Raw genomic sequence first — 19,322 nt, 5'->3', positions numbered from 1 at the left:
AACCGAAACAACGAACTTAAAAATATCAAGATGTTTCTGTAGTTCCAGAAATGATGTATATTGCACTAATAAACAGAATACACTCAGCAACGTTTTCATTGCGCTACATTTCCCCAATCTCTTCACAGTAGACTCTTTAAAGATCATTAGGGTACAATTAGGATTGCACTCATTCTCCACTAAGGCTAACGTCACATTTCCAAACCGGGGCCCGGCCGGGATGTTTGTGGAAACGAAAAATAGAAATGTAACGTCATACGTTAAAGTATATACATGTAATGGCCACGCCTATTCTCTGTACTTTGGTGTCTTTTCGTTCCCGAAAGATGCCCGATCGGGCGCCGGTGTGGAAATGTGACGTATACCTTTTAAAATCATAAAACTAGACTAGATGATTGCTTCTTGACTATCAAACTTTCTCTGTCTCATTTTCCTTCCACGCCAACTCTAAATTTATCATGGATCACTCTGACTCATGGCTTACCTCGCCGAGAAGGTTACATTTTCCAAGCAGTTTGTCCGCCTGTGTTCTTGTGGAAAGTATAAAAAAGAAAAGATATGAAATACATATCATTCTGGTGAAACCACAGTCACTTGAATGATAAACGAATGTATTTCTATTGTGTTGAGTTATCATCCATATCCATGTGGACAAGAGCCAAACAAATAATTCTGAATTTTATTTGACTTCGTCACCAAATCGATAAAGTCTACGTCACATTATCAAACCGGGACCCGGCCGGGTAGCTTTCGGAAACGAAAAATATGATAAGAAAGGCAACAAAACACAGGGAACGTAAGAAAATTAGTCAGTAGAATAATTTGTGTATATTTCTTGGTAAACAATTTTATTTTTCGTTTCCGCAAACATCCCGGCCGGGCCCCGTTTCGGGAATGGGACCTAAGCCGAACCGAGCCTCTCTATCAGTCTATGCATGACAGGTTATGGAATTTGCCATCATTGAAGTCTATTCCTTTTTTTTAAATAAAGGAATGTTTCGCCGAGCAAAATGTACCATAACCATACCATAGTTGGTTTCGTTACTTGCTTGCTTGTGCTATCTATGATCTATGGGGATTCAAATCGTTCTGCAGGCCGCTTTTCATTGAGGCCATAAAGTCATCAAGGATGAACTCGAAGTGTTGTAAGTTGAGCTCCGCCTCTGTTCAGTCAAAACACTTGAAAGTTTTGTCTGGTGGCAGTTCCGTTGTGCCAAACGTCGCTCTTTATACATCATTGATCTAAATCTACACGTGAGACAGACAAAATAATTCTAACTAATCGTGATTGCTAATAGCACAAGGAACTGTTTAGTGTTTGTATATCCTACAGAGCCTGATGAAAAGTGTTGTCTCGTTAGCGTTGTTGTTAAAACATGTTTAAATCATTACGATTCGTATTTAATATATTTCCCCTGTATATTTTTGTACGACACACACACAAACGTTTTCCATTTAACGACATTGGATTTCCCTGCATATAACAGCATATATGAAATAAGGAAAGGAAAAAGAAATGATATCAAATGCAATGATGAAACTCTGAACCGCAGACAATTGAATACACAAGTAACGTATTTCTGTTGTGGTGACTTATCATTCACGTGGACAAGACAGTCAAACAAATAATTTTGCACATCATTTCAGATCCGGATAAACCAAACCAAACCAGTTTAATTTTGCTTTTCATCGAGGTCATTGTTTAGGATGGAGTAATGCGTGGAAAAGGGTAAGCCGAGCTTCGCCTCCGTTCAGTCAAAACACTTGAAAGTTTTTGTTTGGCGTTCTCTATACATCACTGGTCTAAATTAGCAACACAGTCGAGGGAAAAACACTTGAGATGGAACAACATCAAATCAGTGGCACTGTTGAGAGGAGCATGGTGGAAAACTCCAGCACCAGCGATGATCAGTATAAAGGTGTGAGGACTGGAGAAGGTAAAGCACTCAGCTTAGCCCTGCGGTGTCTGGTGCAAGTGGCAGTGGCAGGTTGACTGCAGTTGGTTCAAGGTACGTTTTTCATGTTTGACATGTGTTCTTCTATGCCTATGGAGCTCATTTAGATGTACTCTTCGGATTCCATGTTAGTTCTCGTTGTCGAATAAGTCATTTATAGCTTACATAACTTAACTTCCAACCAATTTCATGTCATGAAGATAAGATTTTTGGGACGGTTGAGGCAAATGTTTGTTCCGTTCCATGTTCAACGAAAACCAGATTTTCAAACTTTTTGTGCTTAGTTTAGTTTGGGCCGTAGTCCTCCGAAATGTTCTTTTATTCGTCCAAAGTCCTTTTTATAAGCTTCTCAGAACTTCAGTTTTCCACCTAAGTCTGAAAAAATGAATATTTTCTTTTCTCATCAACTATTGACATATCACAAGTTGCCAAGTCACACCCGATTGAGCTGAAGACTACAAAATGCTTTGGTCTGAAAAACAACAAAAGCGATTGGGAATTTAATTCTCCGAAGCTTGATTTCCTTGGGAATTGTGACGAGCCCAAATAGGCTAGCTAAACCTCGACTGCAAGAACTTGATAAGATACATATAGCTGAAAAATACGAGTGAATGCTGGGATAACGTCTTGAAAGCTTTAATTTCCATATTGTTGGATGGGGCGTAAGTCACATTTGTCGTAGATTATTCTACAGTCTTTTGTATACATAAACACATTTGTATGGATGTACAGAACCATAGTTTCTCGCTTCGGTATCCGATCTGCGGCCTTCGTCAGTGCTGAATGGCAGCTGTCATTGTGATTATATATGTGTATGCTAAAAACAATTCACAGAGCTTTCCGGTACCATTCAATCTTTTAGATTCCAAGTTTCGGATAGGCTTTCGTGCTGTGTGTATTTGGTAAGACGACCAATGTTGAGAAAGTCAGTACATCAACGAACAAACCAAGCGTAATTTGAGGTGAAAGTTGAAACAATTCAATATACATGATTACAGATCAGTCTTCAAATTGAAAGTAACACGCTATTATGTACATGAGAGTAACAGACGGCATATTGTCCCCAGAAGACCTCAAAATGGGGTCATCCAATAACGAAACACATGGAAAGGAAACCTGGCCACAGACAGCAGCGACGCCTACCGTTTCCACTTGGAACGACACCAAGGACGACGTCCTGACCGCCATGGCCTGGGACAACATCACCGGCAACTGGACCACCGAGTCGCCGGCGGCGGCGGAGCTCGTCTTCGGGCTGGACGCGTGGCTCGTCCCGATGATTTTCGTCGCCCTCGCGTTGATCGGGCTGGTGGGGAACTCTCTGGTCATCCACGTCATCCTGCGCGACAAGGCGATGCACACCGCCACCAACTACTTCATCCTGAGCCTAGCCGTCACGGACCTGACGTTCATCGCCTTCTCCGTGCCCTTCACCGCCAGCACGTACTTCCTACCAAGCTGGGTCTTCGGGGAGTTCATGTGCAAGTTCGTCATGTACATGAATCAGGTGGGCCGCTACTATTGGCTGTTGCTAGTCACGTGACTGTAGTGTTAGTTCTGCGTCGGCCATGTTGGTGGGTTGAAAAGGCATACAAGTCTCCAAGTGAGAAATGTTTTACACAGTTGACCTCTAATCTTATTCATGCATGATCAGAAAGCATCGAATTATCGATACTTTCTTCTTTACAAATGATAGAGTTTTCGTATGCACGTTTCGAACTGCCGGTCGCTATCTTGGGTCTACCCACACCACCAACATGGCGATATCTCTGATCTATATCTCTGATTCACTTATTCACGTATTTCCAATATTTCTGAGAGGAGTTGCGACGTAAACATAATATGACGTACATGTAATGTATATACTGAACATGCATGTCCATATGCAAACCAACAATCGGAAGGACGTTAAATGGAGGTCCCGTGTTTGGGAGCGCCACACCTTTATTATTAGCACGTTAATAAACCCACCACATTTATCGAAAAGAGTAGCTATAGGGGTCCTTTCCGGTGTGAGTGGATCAAACCTTACAATTTGCTTTCCGGGTTGATATCTTGAAAAGTTAATATAGTCATCTGTTATGTCAATCCTTCTCCAAACGTGGTAAAACTAAATAAACTAGAGTTCGGCGACCTCATACCTCCATGAATATTTAGAGCTTTTGTGAATTTCATACAATTGACTAACACATTAACATAACTTATGCATGCTGTTATTCATCATTGACTAACATACACATGTCAAAATTATGAAATCATTAATCAATGGGGGGTTTTGCAATTTTTACATAAATTATGCAAATTAGTGCCTCATTACCATATTTGGTTTCTGCTTATATTCCACCTATCATAATTAACAAGTGTTACATTCTCGCCATGCCATGTCTGTCCAGGTGACGGTGACGGCCACGTGCATCACGCTGGCCGCCATGACAGTGGACCGGTGCGTCTCCATCACCCGGCCCCTCGCCTCCCACCGCTGGAGGACCCCCCGCATGGCTAAAGTCGTCAGCGTCTGCATCTGGCTCGGTGAGTAGCCTTAATTATAGCCTCTTCTGATTTCCGCGTTTTTAAAGGTAACCTAAGCAATATTTTAGCGTTAGAAATAGAAATAATCTGGACAAGACAATCGTTATGACGTTGATATCTACTGCAGTGTTTCCCCATATTTACATCATTATCTCTTACTTTAAGCGATTAAAACCGGCACGACAACAAGCTGCGCTAGGATTCCCTAAATATTGTAACCAACAAAATTAGACTTCACTGCGTCCTCATGCCACGGCAACATCGAATATTTGCTCCTTGAATGTTGGTATGGAATGGAATAGAGTTGCTTCATGTTATTACATAGAAAAGTGCCCCCAAAACTTGGCTTTGATAATTGAAGTCCTGCAACCCTAATTCGGGCAAATATTGCTTAGGTTGCCTTTAAGGTGAATTACGTCCAAGATTGTGGCAGTGGAGTGACAGTGTGACCGTGTCGGAACGTTTTGTTACCTTTGCCAGAATGGCTAAGGTTATGTTTTGGGCTTGTGAGTCTGTGTGTCTGTCTGTTAACAGCATAACTCGAGAAGCCTTGGATGGATCCCGATGATATTTGGTAGGTGGGTAGGGGTCGGGAAAACGAAGGTCAAGTTCGATAATGGGCCCCCTAGCGGCTTGCTAAGGTACTGCAGCAGAACCTCAATTTTTGATATCTCCTGTTCTGGACATGCTGTGATCATGATTTTTGAGTGGTAGATAGCCCTCGAGGCAGAGAGTAAGTGCTGTGAGTTTGGGCCCCCTAGCGGCTTTTTTGGAACTGCAGGCGCCGGTTTCCTTTCAAACTTTGGACGAGAATAACTCTACAACGTGTTGACGGATCGTCATGATTTTTGGTATGTAGATAGAATGGGTGATGACTTACATAATGGTATACTAATTATGCAAATCAACAGCTAATTTGCATAATTAATGAGGAAAACTTATAAATCCACTGCATTCCATGATAGGACTTTCAAACTTGTCACATATGTAGCTGGGAAGGAGAGAAATGTCGATAGATACCAATTATGCAAATGATGACCTCATTTGCATAATTAATGAGAAAATATGAAGATGTTGACGGATCATCATGTTTTTTGGTATGTAGGTAGCGTAAGTGAAGACAAACATAATGAGATTCCAATTATGCAAATCAACAGCTAATTTGCATAATTAATGAGGATATTTTATAAATTCACTACGTTCCATGATAGGACTTTAAAACTTGTCACATATGTAGCTGAGAAAGAGAGAAATGTCAATACATATTTATCATGCAAATGATGATCTCATTTGCATAATTAATGGGAAGATATGAACGTGTTGACGGATCGTCATGATTTTTGGCATGTAGATAGCCTAAGTGAAGATTATATAATGTGATACTTATTATGCAAATTAACAGCTAATTTGCATAATTGATGAGGAAAAGTTTATAAATCCACTGCATTCCATTATAGTACTTTCATCAAAGTTGTCACATATGTAACTGAGAAAGAGGGAAGAGAGTAAGAGGTGTATTTAAAGACTTTGAAAGAGAATAAGTCAAGAATGGATCAAACGATCATCATGATTTTTGGTATGCTGGTAGCTTAAGTTATGCTTGATACAATTTGATATCAATTAATTGTAACTTGGGATCTAATTTGCATAATCAATGCCGAAATTTTATAAACCAACTCCAAGCATATAATTATGAAGAAAATGAAATGAGTAACGCATTTGTCTACAGACATCATTCTACATAACAAACCTGGTTTATTTGGCAAAGGTATGTGTTCGTGGAACTCTAGTTTTTATCTGCGCTCCTTTAGGGTACATTCTATCTTGATATCGGTAAAACATGTAAGTGTGTCTATACCTACTGCATTTAGACGTCGTAACCGAAGGTGTACATCATCCAGCGCAAGGGAAAACAGTCCTTTTCAACAGAACCAAGTCCTTTTTACCTCCATGAAATGTCATGGAGGTTATATTTTACCCAGCGTTTGTGTGTGTGTCTGTCTGTCTGTCAACAAGATAACTCAAGAACGGCTGGATGGATTAGTTTCATACTTGGTGTGTTGGTGGGGTGCGATGAAAGCTAGAAGTGATTAGATTTTGGGCCCCCTAGCGGCTTCCCTTGGTACTACAGCGCAACTTCCGGTTTTGCTATCTCGTGTTCTGAACACGCTATGGTCACGATTTTTGAGTGTTAGATAGCTCTTGTGCTCAGGAATAAGTGACATAAGTTTTGGCCCCCTACCGACTAGGTTTGGGATAGCAGGGGCATTTTTGTCAAAAACTTCTGAAGAGGATATATCAAGAAGGGAACAATGGATTTTCATGATTTTTGGTATGTAGGTACCTTAGACAATGTTGTACAAGATAAGATACCAATTATGCAAAATAGGAGTAAATTTGCATAATTAATGAGAATATTCTATCATGGCAGTTTTTTCAATGTATCTCTTGTCCCGGACATGATATAGTCTTGACATTTGGGTGGTAGATAGCTTGCAGTAACATGACAAAGTGGGGCAGATTTCAGCCCCCTAACATGTAATTTCGGAACTGCAGGGCCTAGGGCGTTTTTGTCAAGACATTCCAAAGTGGATAACTGCAGAAAGGATTGACGGATTGGCATCATTTTAGGGGTGCAGGTAGCTTAGGCAAAGGTGTTTATAATGATATACATGTTATGCAAATGAGGACCTTATTTGCATAATTAATGAGGAAATTGTATAATACCATTATTAGCAATAACTGGACTTCAATAGATGTAACACTTATTAAGTATGATTGATGGAATATAAGCAGATACCAAAAATGGTAATGAGGAACTTATTTGCATAATTCATGTAAAAATTGCAAAGCCGCTTTAAGTCTAATGATTGGAATTTTATACTTGTGACATGTGTACGTTAGTCAATGATGAACAACAACACGCATAAATTATGTTAATGTCTTAGTCAATTGCATGAAATTTACAAGCTCTAAATTTTCATGGAGGTATGAGGTCGCCGAACTCTAGTTTTAATTTTATTTCATCCTTATTTGTTCTTCATTGCCTTCATTGCTTACTTATGTCGGGTTTCCGTCATAAGTCTAACAATATATCCGCATTCGTTCTTGTCATAGCCTCGCTCCTTACCTCCGTGCCGGTGGCCATCTACGCGCGGCTGGAAGACTACTACTGGGCGGGCCCGCAGGTGTACTGTGCCGAGTTCTACCCGTCATGGGCCTGGGCAGCAGGCTACGCCACCTGGTCCTTCATCGCAGCCTATCTCCTCCCGGTCAGTTTGTTAGTCAGCTAGTTAGTTTGTACCATAGTTCATCAATTCCTCGCTTAGAGCTTTGGAAGCGAGTATACATGAATATTTGTATCAACGGCCCGCAAGTTCGCATAATTTAAAATGTTATAGAGAGCCATACAAGTTGCTGCACCGTCAAGCTTTCAGGACAACATCATTTGGTTGGTCTATTTGGTTGGTGCTCTCTAGTCAGCAATCTGAAATGTTGGAATGGATGCATACCTTCCTCTGGCTATCATCCTCCACGTGTCTCTATTCTTATCTGTTCTACATGTTAACATGCAAATTCGGCTCAGAACACCGACAGGCTTGGGGAGGAAACCTTCCGAATCTACCTCATTCCATTAATGTGTTGTTACATGTATGTACACATATCTATCTTTCAAAAATTTGGATTACTCATAGACAATCAATCGTCCGCTTGAATCATTAGTTGATGATTGACCGTCTTACCTTATTCTTAGGTGGTTATCCTCACGGCGTGTTGTGGTTGGATGGTCCGGCAGCTCTGGGGCACCCCCGTCCCAGGTAACATCAAGGTGGCCACTCTTGGATACCCCGTCAAGAATTCGAAGTAAGGGCTGTTCAGTAGAATGGAAAGTAAAAATAAAAGAGTGGGTGATGGTGGGAGCTTTGTACCGAGGTCACCATTTTCATTTTTTTTTAGTTAACCTCTACCTTTTTTATTTAACCTCTACCATTCAATTGCTCTTCCAGTGAAGGATTCTAGACTATTCCAAGTTAATTGGACAACTAGGGAGCAAGTCAACGTCCCACATCGGACATTTAAAATGCCATTCAAAAAGTATAAGATAACGATTGGGTTATAGTAACGATCAAACATAAATGATAAGGTAACTACTTAGCATATATTTGATATCACGACTTGAGGCTCCTCCTCTGAACGGCGTCCATTTTTCCGTTCTCGTCCCTCACGCCCGGTATCGTCATTGTTCTCGTTCCCAGCACACCCCGTGCCTCGCTGACGCAGCAGAAGCGGGCCAGCCTGACCGTGGTGATGGTGGTGCTGCTGTTTGCGATTTGCTGGGGGCCAAGTCAGGTACGGCGTGCTTTCAATCACGTGACTATGACGTCATTCGGTGTCAACCATTTCAAATGGTGGGATAAAGACACATGTGTTTCATGTTCCCGCATATCTCTTCTAAATAGTATGTTACATCATTCTCAGAAAGCAAACCAATCTGTTATTGTGCGATACATATGAAAAAGAATTAATATCGATATCATCCAGTACAAAAAAAGATGATGACTCAAAGAATTTCCGGTCGTCTACATCGGCGTAGCCTTGCAACAATACTAACGGGAGTTCTCCGTGATCTCTACGGTACTAGGAGTGATGGCAACCGGCCCAGTTCATAATCGCACGCCGTTTAAATTTTACCTGGTTAAGCTAGGGGCACAACCCGCCGTACTTGCAAGTGCGTGCTGTCTACGTGCCAAAACGTGGGCAATCTTTTGGTATCCGTAAGTGGTAAGTACCGTCTCCGTAGGAACACGTGGCGAATCCCACGGATTTGGGAGCAGGCAGACACGCCGTAGAAATTTAAGTGCATGCAGAACTTTCTCTGCGTTCGGGCTGTGGATTCGCCCTCCGTACGTGCCAGTACGGGCGACGCACCTGCCATGTACAGACTGAGCGTTTTCAGGAATACGTGGCGGACGTGGCCTCCACAAAAAACGTACGGACAAATTGCACGTGCGGCGGGTTGTGCCCCAGGCTTTAGTTTCAATTACTTCATTGTAGCCATCAGAAATGCCGACTGGAAAGTTAACCTGACAGAAGTCATTGTAAGTAAGACTGAGGCCGCTGAAACGCCGACTTAGCCGGTCATTGGAATATGGTTACCAGGCAGCTAACATCTGCCTTCATCATTTGTTTGACTCACGTACATAACCTCCCCTCCTTCTGTAGTTCCTGAACATGGTCCGTAGTTACCACCCAGACTTCCCCTTTACCATGACGACCTACTGCGTCAAGATCTGGGCACACTGCATGACGTACGCCAACTCCTCCGTCAACCCGTTCGTCTACGCCTGGCTGTGTGGGAACTTCCGCAAGGTTAGTTTTTAAAAATCTTTTTATTATTGATAAAATAGATAATAGTTCAGACAACACAAAAACAAACGAGTACCAAGAAATGGCACGGATCTTGACAAAAATAATGAATTAAACTAAAGCACTTATTAGAGCCGAGACGTCTTCCCGTACCTCGTCGATACATCTAGAAAAAGAAAGACTCGAATGTTCGGGAATCATATTTTCATGATTTTTGTACGGTGTGTGCGATGGAGTACGTGTAGCCATCAGCTGTTCTTTCTGGTAGATTACTGTAATAATGATTGCTTTATATTCTAAATCGAAACCTCATAAACTGTTCCACAATCATTGCAAATTTTCAGTCATTTCAAAAGATGCTGCCTAGATGTTTGAAGAAGTCGCCGGAGCCCCCCTCCCTCTTCCTGACATCAACCATGGTTGCTAAGAACTGGAGCTCCATCATGGCGTGTGGAGAGGACAACGGCTGTGCACGGCGTTAACATTATACCATAGAGCGTATCTATGTAATATCATCAGTGCGTCCACTTAGCCTGAGTACCATCCTCCGCAGTGACCGCTGGCTCAATTGTTTCGCTTGGGCCGCTGACCACGGTTTAATAGCAAGCGAAAGTATTGAGACAGCGATCACTACGGAGGAGGGTACTCAGGCTAACAGACGCTGTGAAGAGGCACTGTTTGCGGAACACCTAGTCTGTCAAGAAATATCAGTCTCACGAGAGTCAATGAAATTAGGCTGCTTTCATACTACGTGTATACAGAAGTCTACTGGTCGTATCAACGCTCAAATCATTTTCTTTAGTCTATTTCCGTTCTCCTCTTGACTCTTGTGAGGAAACTAACTATTTGTATTTGATCTAAAAGATTTTATACGATGTCGTCTTGAACCGCGAAAGGTGGATTATGAAGTTCTGATCTGTGACATACTTACCTCTTCTTGCCTCTACGCGCCACCTGGAAAGAATAACTAGCTTGCTCTATGTATACTACTCATGTTGAATGCTTATCGTCTGCATCGAGCGAAAAAAGGCAAAAGTTGAAATGTAATGAAAGAATATGGGGCTAATTTTCTTACCATTTACAATTGTTTGTTTTAGCTATGATCTTCTCCTATATCGCCATACCGTGTAATGTATTTTATAGTGCCGTACATTGCACGATGTACTACGTACACCTGTATATAACGTTACATGTACACCACATGGTAGAATTCGCATTGTAATATTTAAAAGTTCTGTGGTTTTTCGTTGGTAATTGTTGAGTTTAAGGTATTGTAATGAAAGCTATGTGCTTGAATTGAATTGAATTGTTTATAGCTGAGTTCGAGTTCTTTCTTTTGTGAATGACATATCATGTCGATTCGGACCATGTCATTCACAATCGCCTGAATGTTTTGAGTTTACTTTGTGAGGCTCTGTGTAGTAGATTGTTTAAGTGGCCAGTCATAAGACATGTACTGATCTACGCATATGTGATGAATGATATGTGATGAATGATATGTGAACCATGACTGTGATCTACGTAGATCTATCATATTCAATATATCGATGTATTGACGTAAATACTGACGACGTATTGACGTAAATTTTTGTTGCATATTATTAGTAATGAGTCGAAGATGGGGAAAACAGCTGTAGTGTGTTCAATAAATAAGAAATCATCCAGTTCAGTTTGCATCCTCTTAACTTAGTAGCATCGGTGCATCACTTTATACAACAAAACCATAATATATCTAGGATATAAGATGCAAAACCGGAAGTTAGGCTGCAGTACCAAGGTTACCACCGGAGGGCCAAAAATCGGCTTTGACCTTCGACCTCCCAACCCCTATCGATGCCAAATATCATTACAATCCATCCCGAGATGATAAAGTTAAGCTGACCACCGTCCAGAAACACAGACAGACAGCTAGACAGACAGACACAAAAACACATCCATGTATCATGGAGGTAATAACAGCCGAGTCCACGAGGACTAGAATTCAGCAAGTACAAATTTGTTCATCCGAGTATGTTGGGACAAGGTTGAGTCGAATGTCAACTCGCTGTGTCATGATTGTGACCCTTCGGGGGACATGGCGGGAAGGACGTTAGGGGTGGGGTTTATTTATTTATTTATTTATTAGGATTCTCCATTTGGAGGGTATGGCGAAACAGGTGTTAAGAACACCTTTTCAAAGCCGCCATACACACATGTGCACATGTTCGCACATGTCTACACGCGGCGGGGTTATACCGCCCCTTACGGGGTGATATACCCTTTCGCTGGCTAATACGGTATGGAGGTTCGCCAGGCCTCCAACCGGGTGATTTGAAGTGAATCACCAACTCCAGACAGAAGGGTTTGTTCCATCTCACACCGCACCATCGCACGTGTGGGGGTTCTTTAACGTGCATGGGGTGTGACTCTCCCCATACACGGGACCTCCATTTAACGTCCTATCCGAGGGACGGCCCTAGCCGAAGCTAGGTACTCATTTTTCACCTGAGTATAGTGAGGAAATCCGTGTAAAGTGCCTTTCCCAAGGGTACAAGATCGGTGACACGCAGCGGGATTCGAACTCTCCACCTCTCGGTCACGAGGCACAAATCCCGCCGCTGCGCCAGACGATCTCACGAATGAGAAGTGAGGTGAATGACAGGGAGGAATTCAAGGGTTGAAATATACACTGGGAAAATGACTGAGAAATACACTCGAACGTCGAAAGAAATGCTACAGAAGAGAGCAGAGTTGAAGGTGCATAGATCTTGAGTGGTCCCTCGATAGCAGTAGCAGTAGACTGGTTCGATATTTCCAAAACACAAATACACGGAATGAAATCCTGTTCGTAGCCTTGAGACTGACTTCCCATATTTTCTATTACAAGAGTTTTAACTGTCCCCATTTTATCAGACAGCATCAAATGTATGTACTGAATATCAATTCTTTTAATTTACCAATATTCCTAACTCAATTCAATGTGAATCAGATTCTGTGCTTATATTTGCTTGAACATATGACACGGCTGTAAACGGTATCGTTGTTTTCCTTGATTTTAGAGAATATCTGGATGACCTGAAACAGGTTTTCCAAGGCCGCGTCTTAGCATCCCGCGAAGAGCAAACATACCGCCACTCCGAGGCAAACATCTCGGCGGGCCGCGAGGGTAGCGCCGACCAATCGCGACGCGGCTTACGTCGTGAGGATCGTACCCTCGCAAACTGGTGCGAAACCCTCCCAAGGCTTTAGTGTCAACTTCGGAGGGAGGTTGAGTAGTTTGTGAGGCTTGTAGGGTGAGCTGGAGGCGCTGGTCTGACGGGAGACAGAGAAGTATGGCGGGGGGACTTGTGTTCGCGGTCTTGGCGGCGGCCTGTCTGTGTTCCTGCCGGGCTCAGAGGTGGATTTCAGGGGGAGACGACCAGGATGGCACGGCGCTAAGAGATATACCTGCCTGTGACAGGTAGGTTTACGATGATGTTTGCTATCATGCACGATGTAGATGAAGCTTGAAACTTGATATTCGCAACAATAATGAAGAAGGGACCGACGCGTTTTCGATAGGCCAGTCCTGGCTAGGTATATGAATACATTTGTATGTACCCAACTTATGTTGCAATACAGGATAAATTAAGTATTATGTAACATCTCTTTAGCTTATCTTTATGTCTTAATCACCAATATTAATAGCAGTGTAGATAATACACCACTATTTCGTCGTTAAGGTGAGCAGACATGAACCACCGAACAAGTTTTGTTTTGATTCCTGCGTAAAGTTTATTCTCGCCAGGACACCTGTACTTACCGTACCGACGTCCTGTAGACAATCCAAACGAGCGCCAGTCAATGGTCGTGTTCTTTCAGAACAACCTACTGAATCCTCAGACATGCTAGATCAAGTACGGTCGTCTATTTAAAGCTAGCCCTTGTACATGTCACACAGAGCAAACCACTGACTCCCGACCTTCTCCAGACCATGGTTGGAACTTAGTCGTGCTCGTGGTCTTCTGTGGTTGCGACGGCGAGGTTGTCTTTAAATGTCGTTTGCCAGCCAACTATAGAATTCTAATGTTGTGAAAAGTCATCTTCTACTTGGAGGCGAACGGATCGAAGGAGCAGACTGGAGCTAGGATAGGATCGATTCAAGGCGCCTCCCAACCCAGGACCTTCTTTGGTTGGGGAGTGGTCGGAGCAAATTCATTGGAAAGATGTGTGACAGTAGATTAACTTGGGACAGAACCTTATTTCCAATGACTATAGTCTCGTGACTATGTGAGAGAAGAGGCAACTGTGCAAATGGCTTTGGTCAAAGCTACAGAATTGAAACTGGTTCAGAGAAGTTTATTTTTGGTATTCCATTTCAGATATAACATCTTTATCCATCATACGGCGGAATGCATTTTTGTTCTGAACTTTCGTTGGAAGCACAATTCAACACGCTGTTCTAGTCCCTTCTCTGTTTTCTGAAATTTCTATTAAGCGGTGCCATTCAGAAACTGGCGATTAACCTCTCGTTTTCAACTCAGTGTTGATTCTAAATAAAGAGACTCTTTTTACACAACCAATGCTTCATTCTCACCGACGTTTCGGTGACCGTCTGTCACCTTCTTCAGGGCAATTCTGACTAGTTCACATTGTACTGCAGGAAATAGTGTTGATTCTATTAATCTCCCAAGCTGGATTAACGTTACATCTTCCCGAAGCAGAAATCTCTTTCCGCGCCATTCTCAGACGGATCCACTTTCCTTTAGACGTTCGATTCTTAGTTCATGTATGGGTCAAGAAACAACCAGTCCGATGTTTCTTCCGTCTGTACAAAATAGGGGAAATTCATGGTTGACTTTAAGAGGCGATGTTGACGCCCTAGTGGTAGGTACCCTTGACTTTGACCTTGTCGTGCCTGCGTGATGACGTATGTTATTGTCTGTTTGCATAAAGGACGCGGCACGCAGAGGTCAAGTCAAGGTCAGGCCCTGTTAGGGAACGCACCAGACATCACGACATTCTTAAGCGTGACTTAAGTCTCTTCCAAATCTCATCTTAAAACGTTGTGAAACCCTATGGACCATTCAGAAATATGTCTGTAAGGTGAGATAGGAATAATGGTCCTGGTACCATGGTATGGTGGTAAAGAGAATAACAATGGCGAGGAGATGAAAATGGTGTTAAATAAAGAAGATTTCTATTTACCGAAACAGTTCATGCTCTTTGACTAAGTTCTTTAGTTAATAGAGTAATGTAGTTCATATGAAACATATGCGATATTTGAAGACCCAAGTGCCTTTAAGTCATCTATGCTACTATAGACCATGAATATATTTGAAAGGCGTGCACAAACTTCTAAATACACATATATGATGACAATAGATGACATTTTCTAAGAGGAAACTATTGAGTGTTTGATCCTACACTTTACACATCATTCTAGGAACCGTGAAAGTTCTGACATCGTGTCCGCATACTAGAGTGACTGGGTTGTCGTGTACAGTAATTACTAGTTGGGCTAAAGATGTAGATCTATATATATAACTCACACAGGGTCACCCTGAACTGATCTTTTCTTCAATGATCGGCTTTAAGGGACAGTCAACAAAATCCACTTCATTTCGCATTATTGAACCCCAGAAAAAGCTTGCGCTAATGTGAAATTTACTCTTGGGCCTACGTCACATCTCCAAACAGAGGCCCGGCCGGGTAGCTTTCGGGAACGAAATGTATGATGATATAAAAGCAAACTACATAATACCAAACTACAGAGAATAGTGTAAAGAGAATAGTTGTTTTGTTTTGACATCCGTCTGTCTCGGAAGACAATGGTAGACAGACCCGTCTGCCTGGCCTGCACTTGAGTTTTTAAGGTGAAGGAGGGGTGTGCATGTCCTTCTCCACCCTCTCGTCCACTGGCGCACTAGTCCTACAGGGGCAACTGTATGCAACGTGTAAGACGGCCCCAGCAGATATTAGCAAAGAGAATAGTTGTGTATATTCTTACGTGTACGTTTCTATTTTTCGTTTCCACAAACAATCTGGCCTGGCCCAGGTGAAATGTGACGTTAGCCTAGAAGACCCAAGAATTGGATTCTCTTGCCCAGATCCTTTGAAACCATTAAAAGTCCTAGTACTCATTACAAGTACAGCTTTCAAATACTGAACTGTCTTTACCCGTCCCCTCCCCACAGCCCTGTTTACTGCTACGGAGCCCTCCTGAACGCCGTACAGTCCACACGGGTCTTCAAGGACTCCAAAACATTCGTCGATATGAGCATGAAGTCTTCCCCAGGTGCGTTGTCTTAAGTAACATTTTAACAGTTCCATTGTGTTAAATAAGTTTTTTTCCGGGATTTTCTTTGTTACTAGGGAGTATTCAGTATTCAGTGTTAAAAAAACAAGGTGATCAAACGTCGCGTTATTATGTTCCGTGGCCCTCTCAACAACATCTGCTTGGAGATTATGGAGAGAGGGGTGTGGCACATTTCGCATGGCGCGCATGTCCAACTGTTCAACCCATGTCACACCACATCTTCTATCAAACATTCACACAGCAATGTGGTATGTAGCAATGACGGGCCGACTTTAGACAGTTCACGTCAGGAGCGACATTCCTGAACAGATCCCAATAAGTCCGAGCTGGTATATCACGACAAGAGGGAAGATGACCAGGCAGCAGGTCTGAAGAGGCGTTAATCTCCAGCCAAATGTAACGCTAGTTCACCTTTATCCGCGGGGTAACATATATCCGTTGTTTACAAAATCAGGGTGTCAAACGGACGGTGGTTTCAAACAGCAATATCTTGAAAACATTGCAACTTGAAACCACAGTCTATCGACTTCATATCCCTAAATACCGTTTTTAGAAACAACGTTAACGAATATAGGTTACCCCGCGGATAAACATGAAGTAGCGTTACGTTCGGAAGATCGTAAAGTTTCTTGACTGCCCTATTTTTCAGACACACTAACAATCGATCTTCCCACAAAAGATCTGCTTGGAGACGACACTCATCTGTTTCCCTGTCCCCTCCCAGAAAGTTTCCACACCCCATGGGATTGGTCTTGATAGTTTCACTGTTCTTAGCCTCTACCAGGCACCACAGGTCGCTGGAAAAAAGTACTAAAATAGTAGAAATTGACCAAATGAGACAGAAAACACGCCATAGGAGTTAGACCTTAGGTTGCAAACTGTACTCCTCGGCCAACCAACTCCTCTGGCGTGTTTTCTGTCTTATTTGGCCTATTTCTACTATTTTTTCCAGCGACCTGTGGAGCCTGGTAAATGCTACATTGTTTTTACTAACCTGTGTTTGTCATGACAGAGGACATCTTGGGGGCGTTTGACAACATGCGGGCCCGGGGCCAGGATATCCGGTCCCGGGAGGTGATGCGTCGGTTCGTGTCGCAGTGGTTCTCCGGACCGGGCGCCGAGCTGGAGGACTGGGAGCCGTCCGACTGGCAGGAGAGGTGAGCGCACGGCTATGGGGTGTTTCCACCCACGTGACTACAACGTCACTTAGCAGCCGCCATGTTGGAGGTTAAACTTAGTTGCTATGTAAAGTAGAGAGGACTCATTCCTCATGCCACTGACATCTTTCGTACCAAAGTCGTCCCTCGGTAAGACGCTTGGAGCGGCATAGTTCCCATTTAGAACTTTTATTCAGTCTGTCACCCTGGGGTTACATAGTTGCTGTGACCTGTGATTTTCTCATCATCCCAGTTCTTTTCATTTTCCTTGGCGTACCATGGTACAGGGATTTCTAGTGGCTTAAGAATTATAGTTTCTTAAAATCGTTGTTAGTCTTCGAATGATCGTTCGCATGGATATCAACAAAGTTTGATACATCAATCTTTGCGGGTGTCATGGACAAGGAAATTCATCCTTTTCGTACGGAACATATTTTAAGAATTTTAATTACCTGTTGCAGACCCGCTTTCCTGAACGGCATCAGGGATGAGAGCTACAGAGAGTGGGCAGAGGACCTCCACGGCTTGTGGAAGAAGCTTTCCAAAAGGGTAAACATCTGCACTTTCTTAAATAGTTGTAATCACTTTAGGACCGTCATAAGATGGTGTTTCAGACTTTCCTCAAGGAAATAGATTAATTGTAAACTGGATTAGGTTGTCAGCATCCGCCATGTTGAATGGTTAAGCCCTGTCGCACATTCAGGACCTTCCCACGACTTTACTCCTGACCACTTCCCTGCCAAAGTCGCGCTGGGTTGAGCGTAGCCAAAGTTCTGTCCTAATCTAGCTCCTGGGATCGCATCCGAGCAGTATAGGACTTTCCTGACTCCCGGTGTTACAAATGATATCTACTAATGATCTGTAGTAATTAGAAAATGTTTGTTTTCATCTAATTGAAAAAAATTAATTCTTAATAACTACAGATCGTTACTAGATATCAGTTTGCGCAACCGTTTGTAGCTTTCATCATTATGCAACGAAATACGAAGTTTCATTACAGTGGTATGTACCAAAGTGCTGTGTTTTGTCATAGAAAAAAATCATATCAGAGGCAATAAAAATGATGACGTCATCAATTTGCTCCCCAAAAAAATCAGATTTAGAATTCTTTTATGCCCATCTATCAACATTCGTTACGGCTCCATTCGTTCTTAATTCATTAATAAGAAAACAGTGGAAGGTCAAAATGCCAATTTAGCTAACCGAGATAGCTTTAAAGTCATTATCAGTCATTAAGATATTACTGATACCCTGATGTTGTATCAACACGAAACAAATCCATGTTCTGTTAATGGTGCTTTAGGTCAGCCGTGACGTCAGAGACTACCCAGAGCGGCACTCCTCCATGTACGTGCCGTACCCGTTCATTATACCAGGCGGCGAGCACAGGGAGATGCAGTATTGGTAAGATCTTCTTTGTTTCTGGCTTCTCCACTGCAAGCATGCTTTGAAAAAGATCTGTTTAGAATGCAGCTTTTGAACTAAAAATGGTGGGGCGGAGAATTGCAGCAAACCCCTATAGTTAACATAGGAAAACTTGCTTTGATAAATGGTAAACAGTTCCCTTTCCCACCTCACCTACATATTCCATGGTTAAGGGTTTTCATAGCCAAAGACGAATGGCAATTGCCGTTTCAACACTTAATTGGCCTTTTCAACACCCAATCAGCGACGTAGCCTCTTGTAAGATGTTGATCGACTACAACAAGACTTAGTGTTAATTTTCTACCTTGCATATGTCAAGCGACACCAACCCCCTCCCACCCCCACACACGCCAGTGCAACTCAGTTGTTTAAGGCCCGAACAAGAACACTGGTGTAGACTGACAGAATGTCGTACAGGAACTTGGTGTAGCCTGACAGAATATCGTACAGGCCACACTGGTGTAGCCTGACAGAATATCGTACAGGCCACACTGGTGTAGCCTGACAGAATATCGTACAGGCCACACTGGTGTAGCCTGACAGAATATCGTACAGGAACAGTGGTGTAGCCTGACAGAATATCGTACAGGAACAGTGGTGTAGCCTGACAGA

At 42.6% G+C, this 19,322-nt stretch overlaps 2 protein-coding genes across 2 annotated transcripts in view; both read left to right on the top strand.

The window, feature by feature from the left end:
• Positions 1 to 2,459: 2,459 nt before the first annotated feature.
• On the top strand, positions 2,460 to 11,020 carry LOC118431356 (G-protein coupled receptor 54-like). The gene is made up of 7 exons (XM_035842470.1): positions 2,460 to 3,462; positions 4,349 to 4,484; positions 7,602 to 7,756; positions 8,239 to 8,348; positions 8,741 to 8,834; positions 9,708 to 9,854; positions 10,196 to 11,020. The coding sequence occupies exons 1-7, from the start codon at positions 2,986 to 2,988 to the stop codon at positions 10,331 to 10,333; spliced, it is 1,257 nt and encodes a 418-aa protein (XP_035698363.1). The 5' UTR covers positions 2,460 to 2,985; the 3' UTR covers positions 10,334 to 11,020.
• Positions 11,021 to 13,070: 2,050 nt separating this feature from the next.
• The window catches only part of LOC118432403 (trehalase-like), a 32,131-nt gene continuing 25,879 nt past the window's right edge, over positions 13,071 to 19,322 (top strand). Inside the window, exons 1-5 of the mRNA XM_035843959.1 lie at positions 13,071 to 13,290; positions 16,007 to 16,107; positions 17,141 to 17,285; positions 17,747 to 17,834; positions 18,589 to 18,689. Of these exons, the coding sequence (XP_035699852.1) occupies positions 13,163 to 13,290; positions 16,007 to 16,107; positions 17,141 to 17,285; positions 17,747 to 17,834; positions 18,589 to 18,689 (563 nt within the window). The 5' untranslated portion in view covers positions 13,071 to 13,162. The remainder of the gene's footprint in view (positions 13,291 to 16,006; positions 16,108 to 17,140; positions 17,286 to 17,746; positions 17,835 to 18,588; positions 18,690 to 19,322) is intronic.

Source organism: Branchiostoma floridae, chromosome 15 (assembly GCF_000003815.2).
Source record: "Branchiostoma floridae strain S238N-H82 chromosome 15, Bfl_VNyyK, whole genome shotgun sequence".
In the NCBI taxonomy this organism is placed as follows: domain Eukaryota; kingdom Metazoa; phylum Chordata; class Leptocardii; order Amphioxiformes; family Branchiostomatidae; genus Branchiostoma; species Branchiostoma floridae.
Note: the sequence above shows the minus strand (reverse complement) of the source record. Positions and strands in the feature narration are given on the sequence as shown.

Excerpts from the sequence above, each read along its gene's own strand:
- LOC118431356 (XM_035842470.1), top strand. The coding sequence starts at position 2,986 with ATGTACATGAGAGTAACAGACGGCATATTGTCCCCAGAAGACCTCAAA. Across the intron at positions 3,463-4,348 it reads TCGTCATGTACATGAATCAG|GTGACGGTGACGGCCACGTG; the intron begins GTGGGCCGCTAC and ends ATGTCTGTCCAG. Across the intron at positions 8,835-9,707 it reads TTTGCTGGGGGCCAAGTCAG|TTCCTGAACATGGTCCGTAG; the intron begins GTACGGCGTGCT and ends CTCCTTCTGTAG.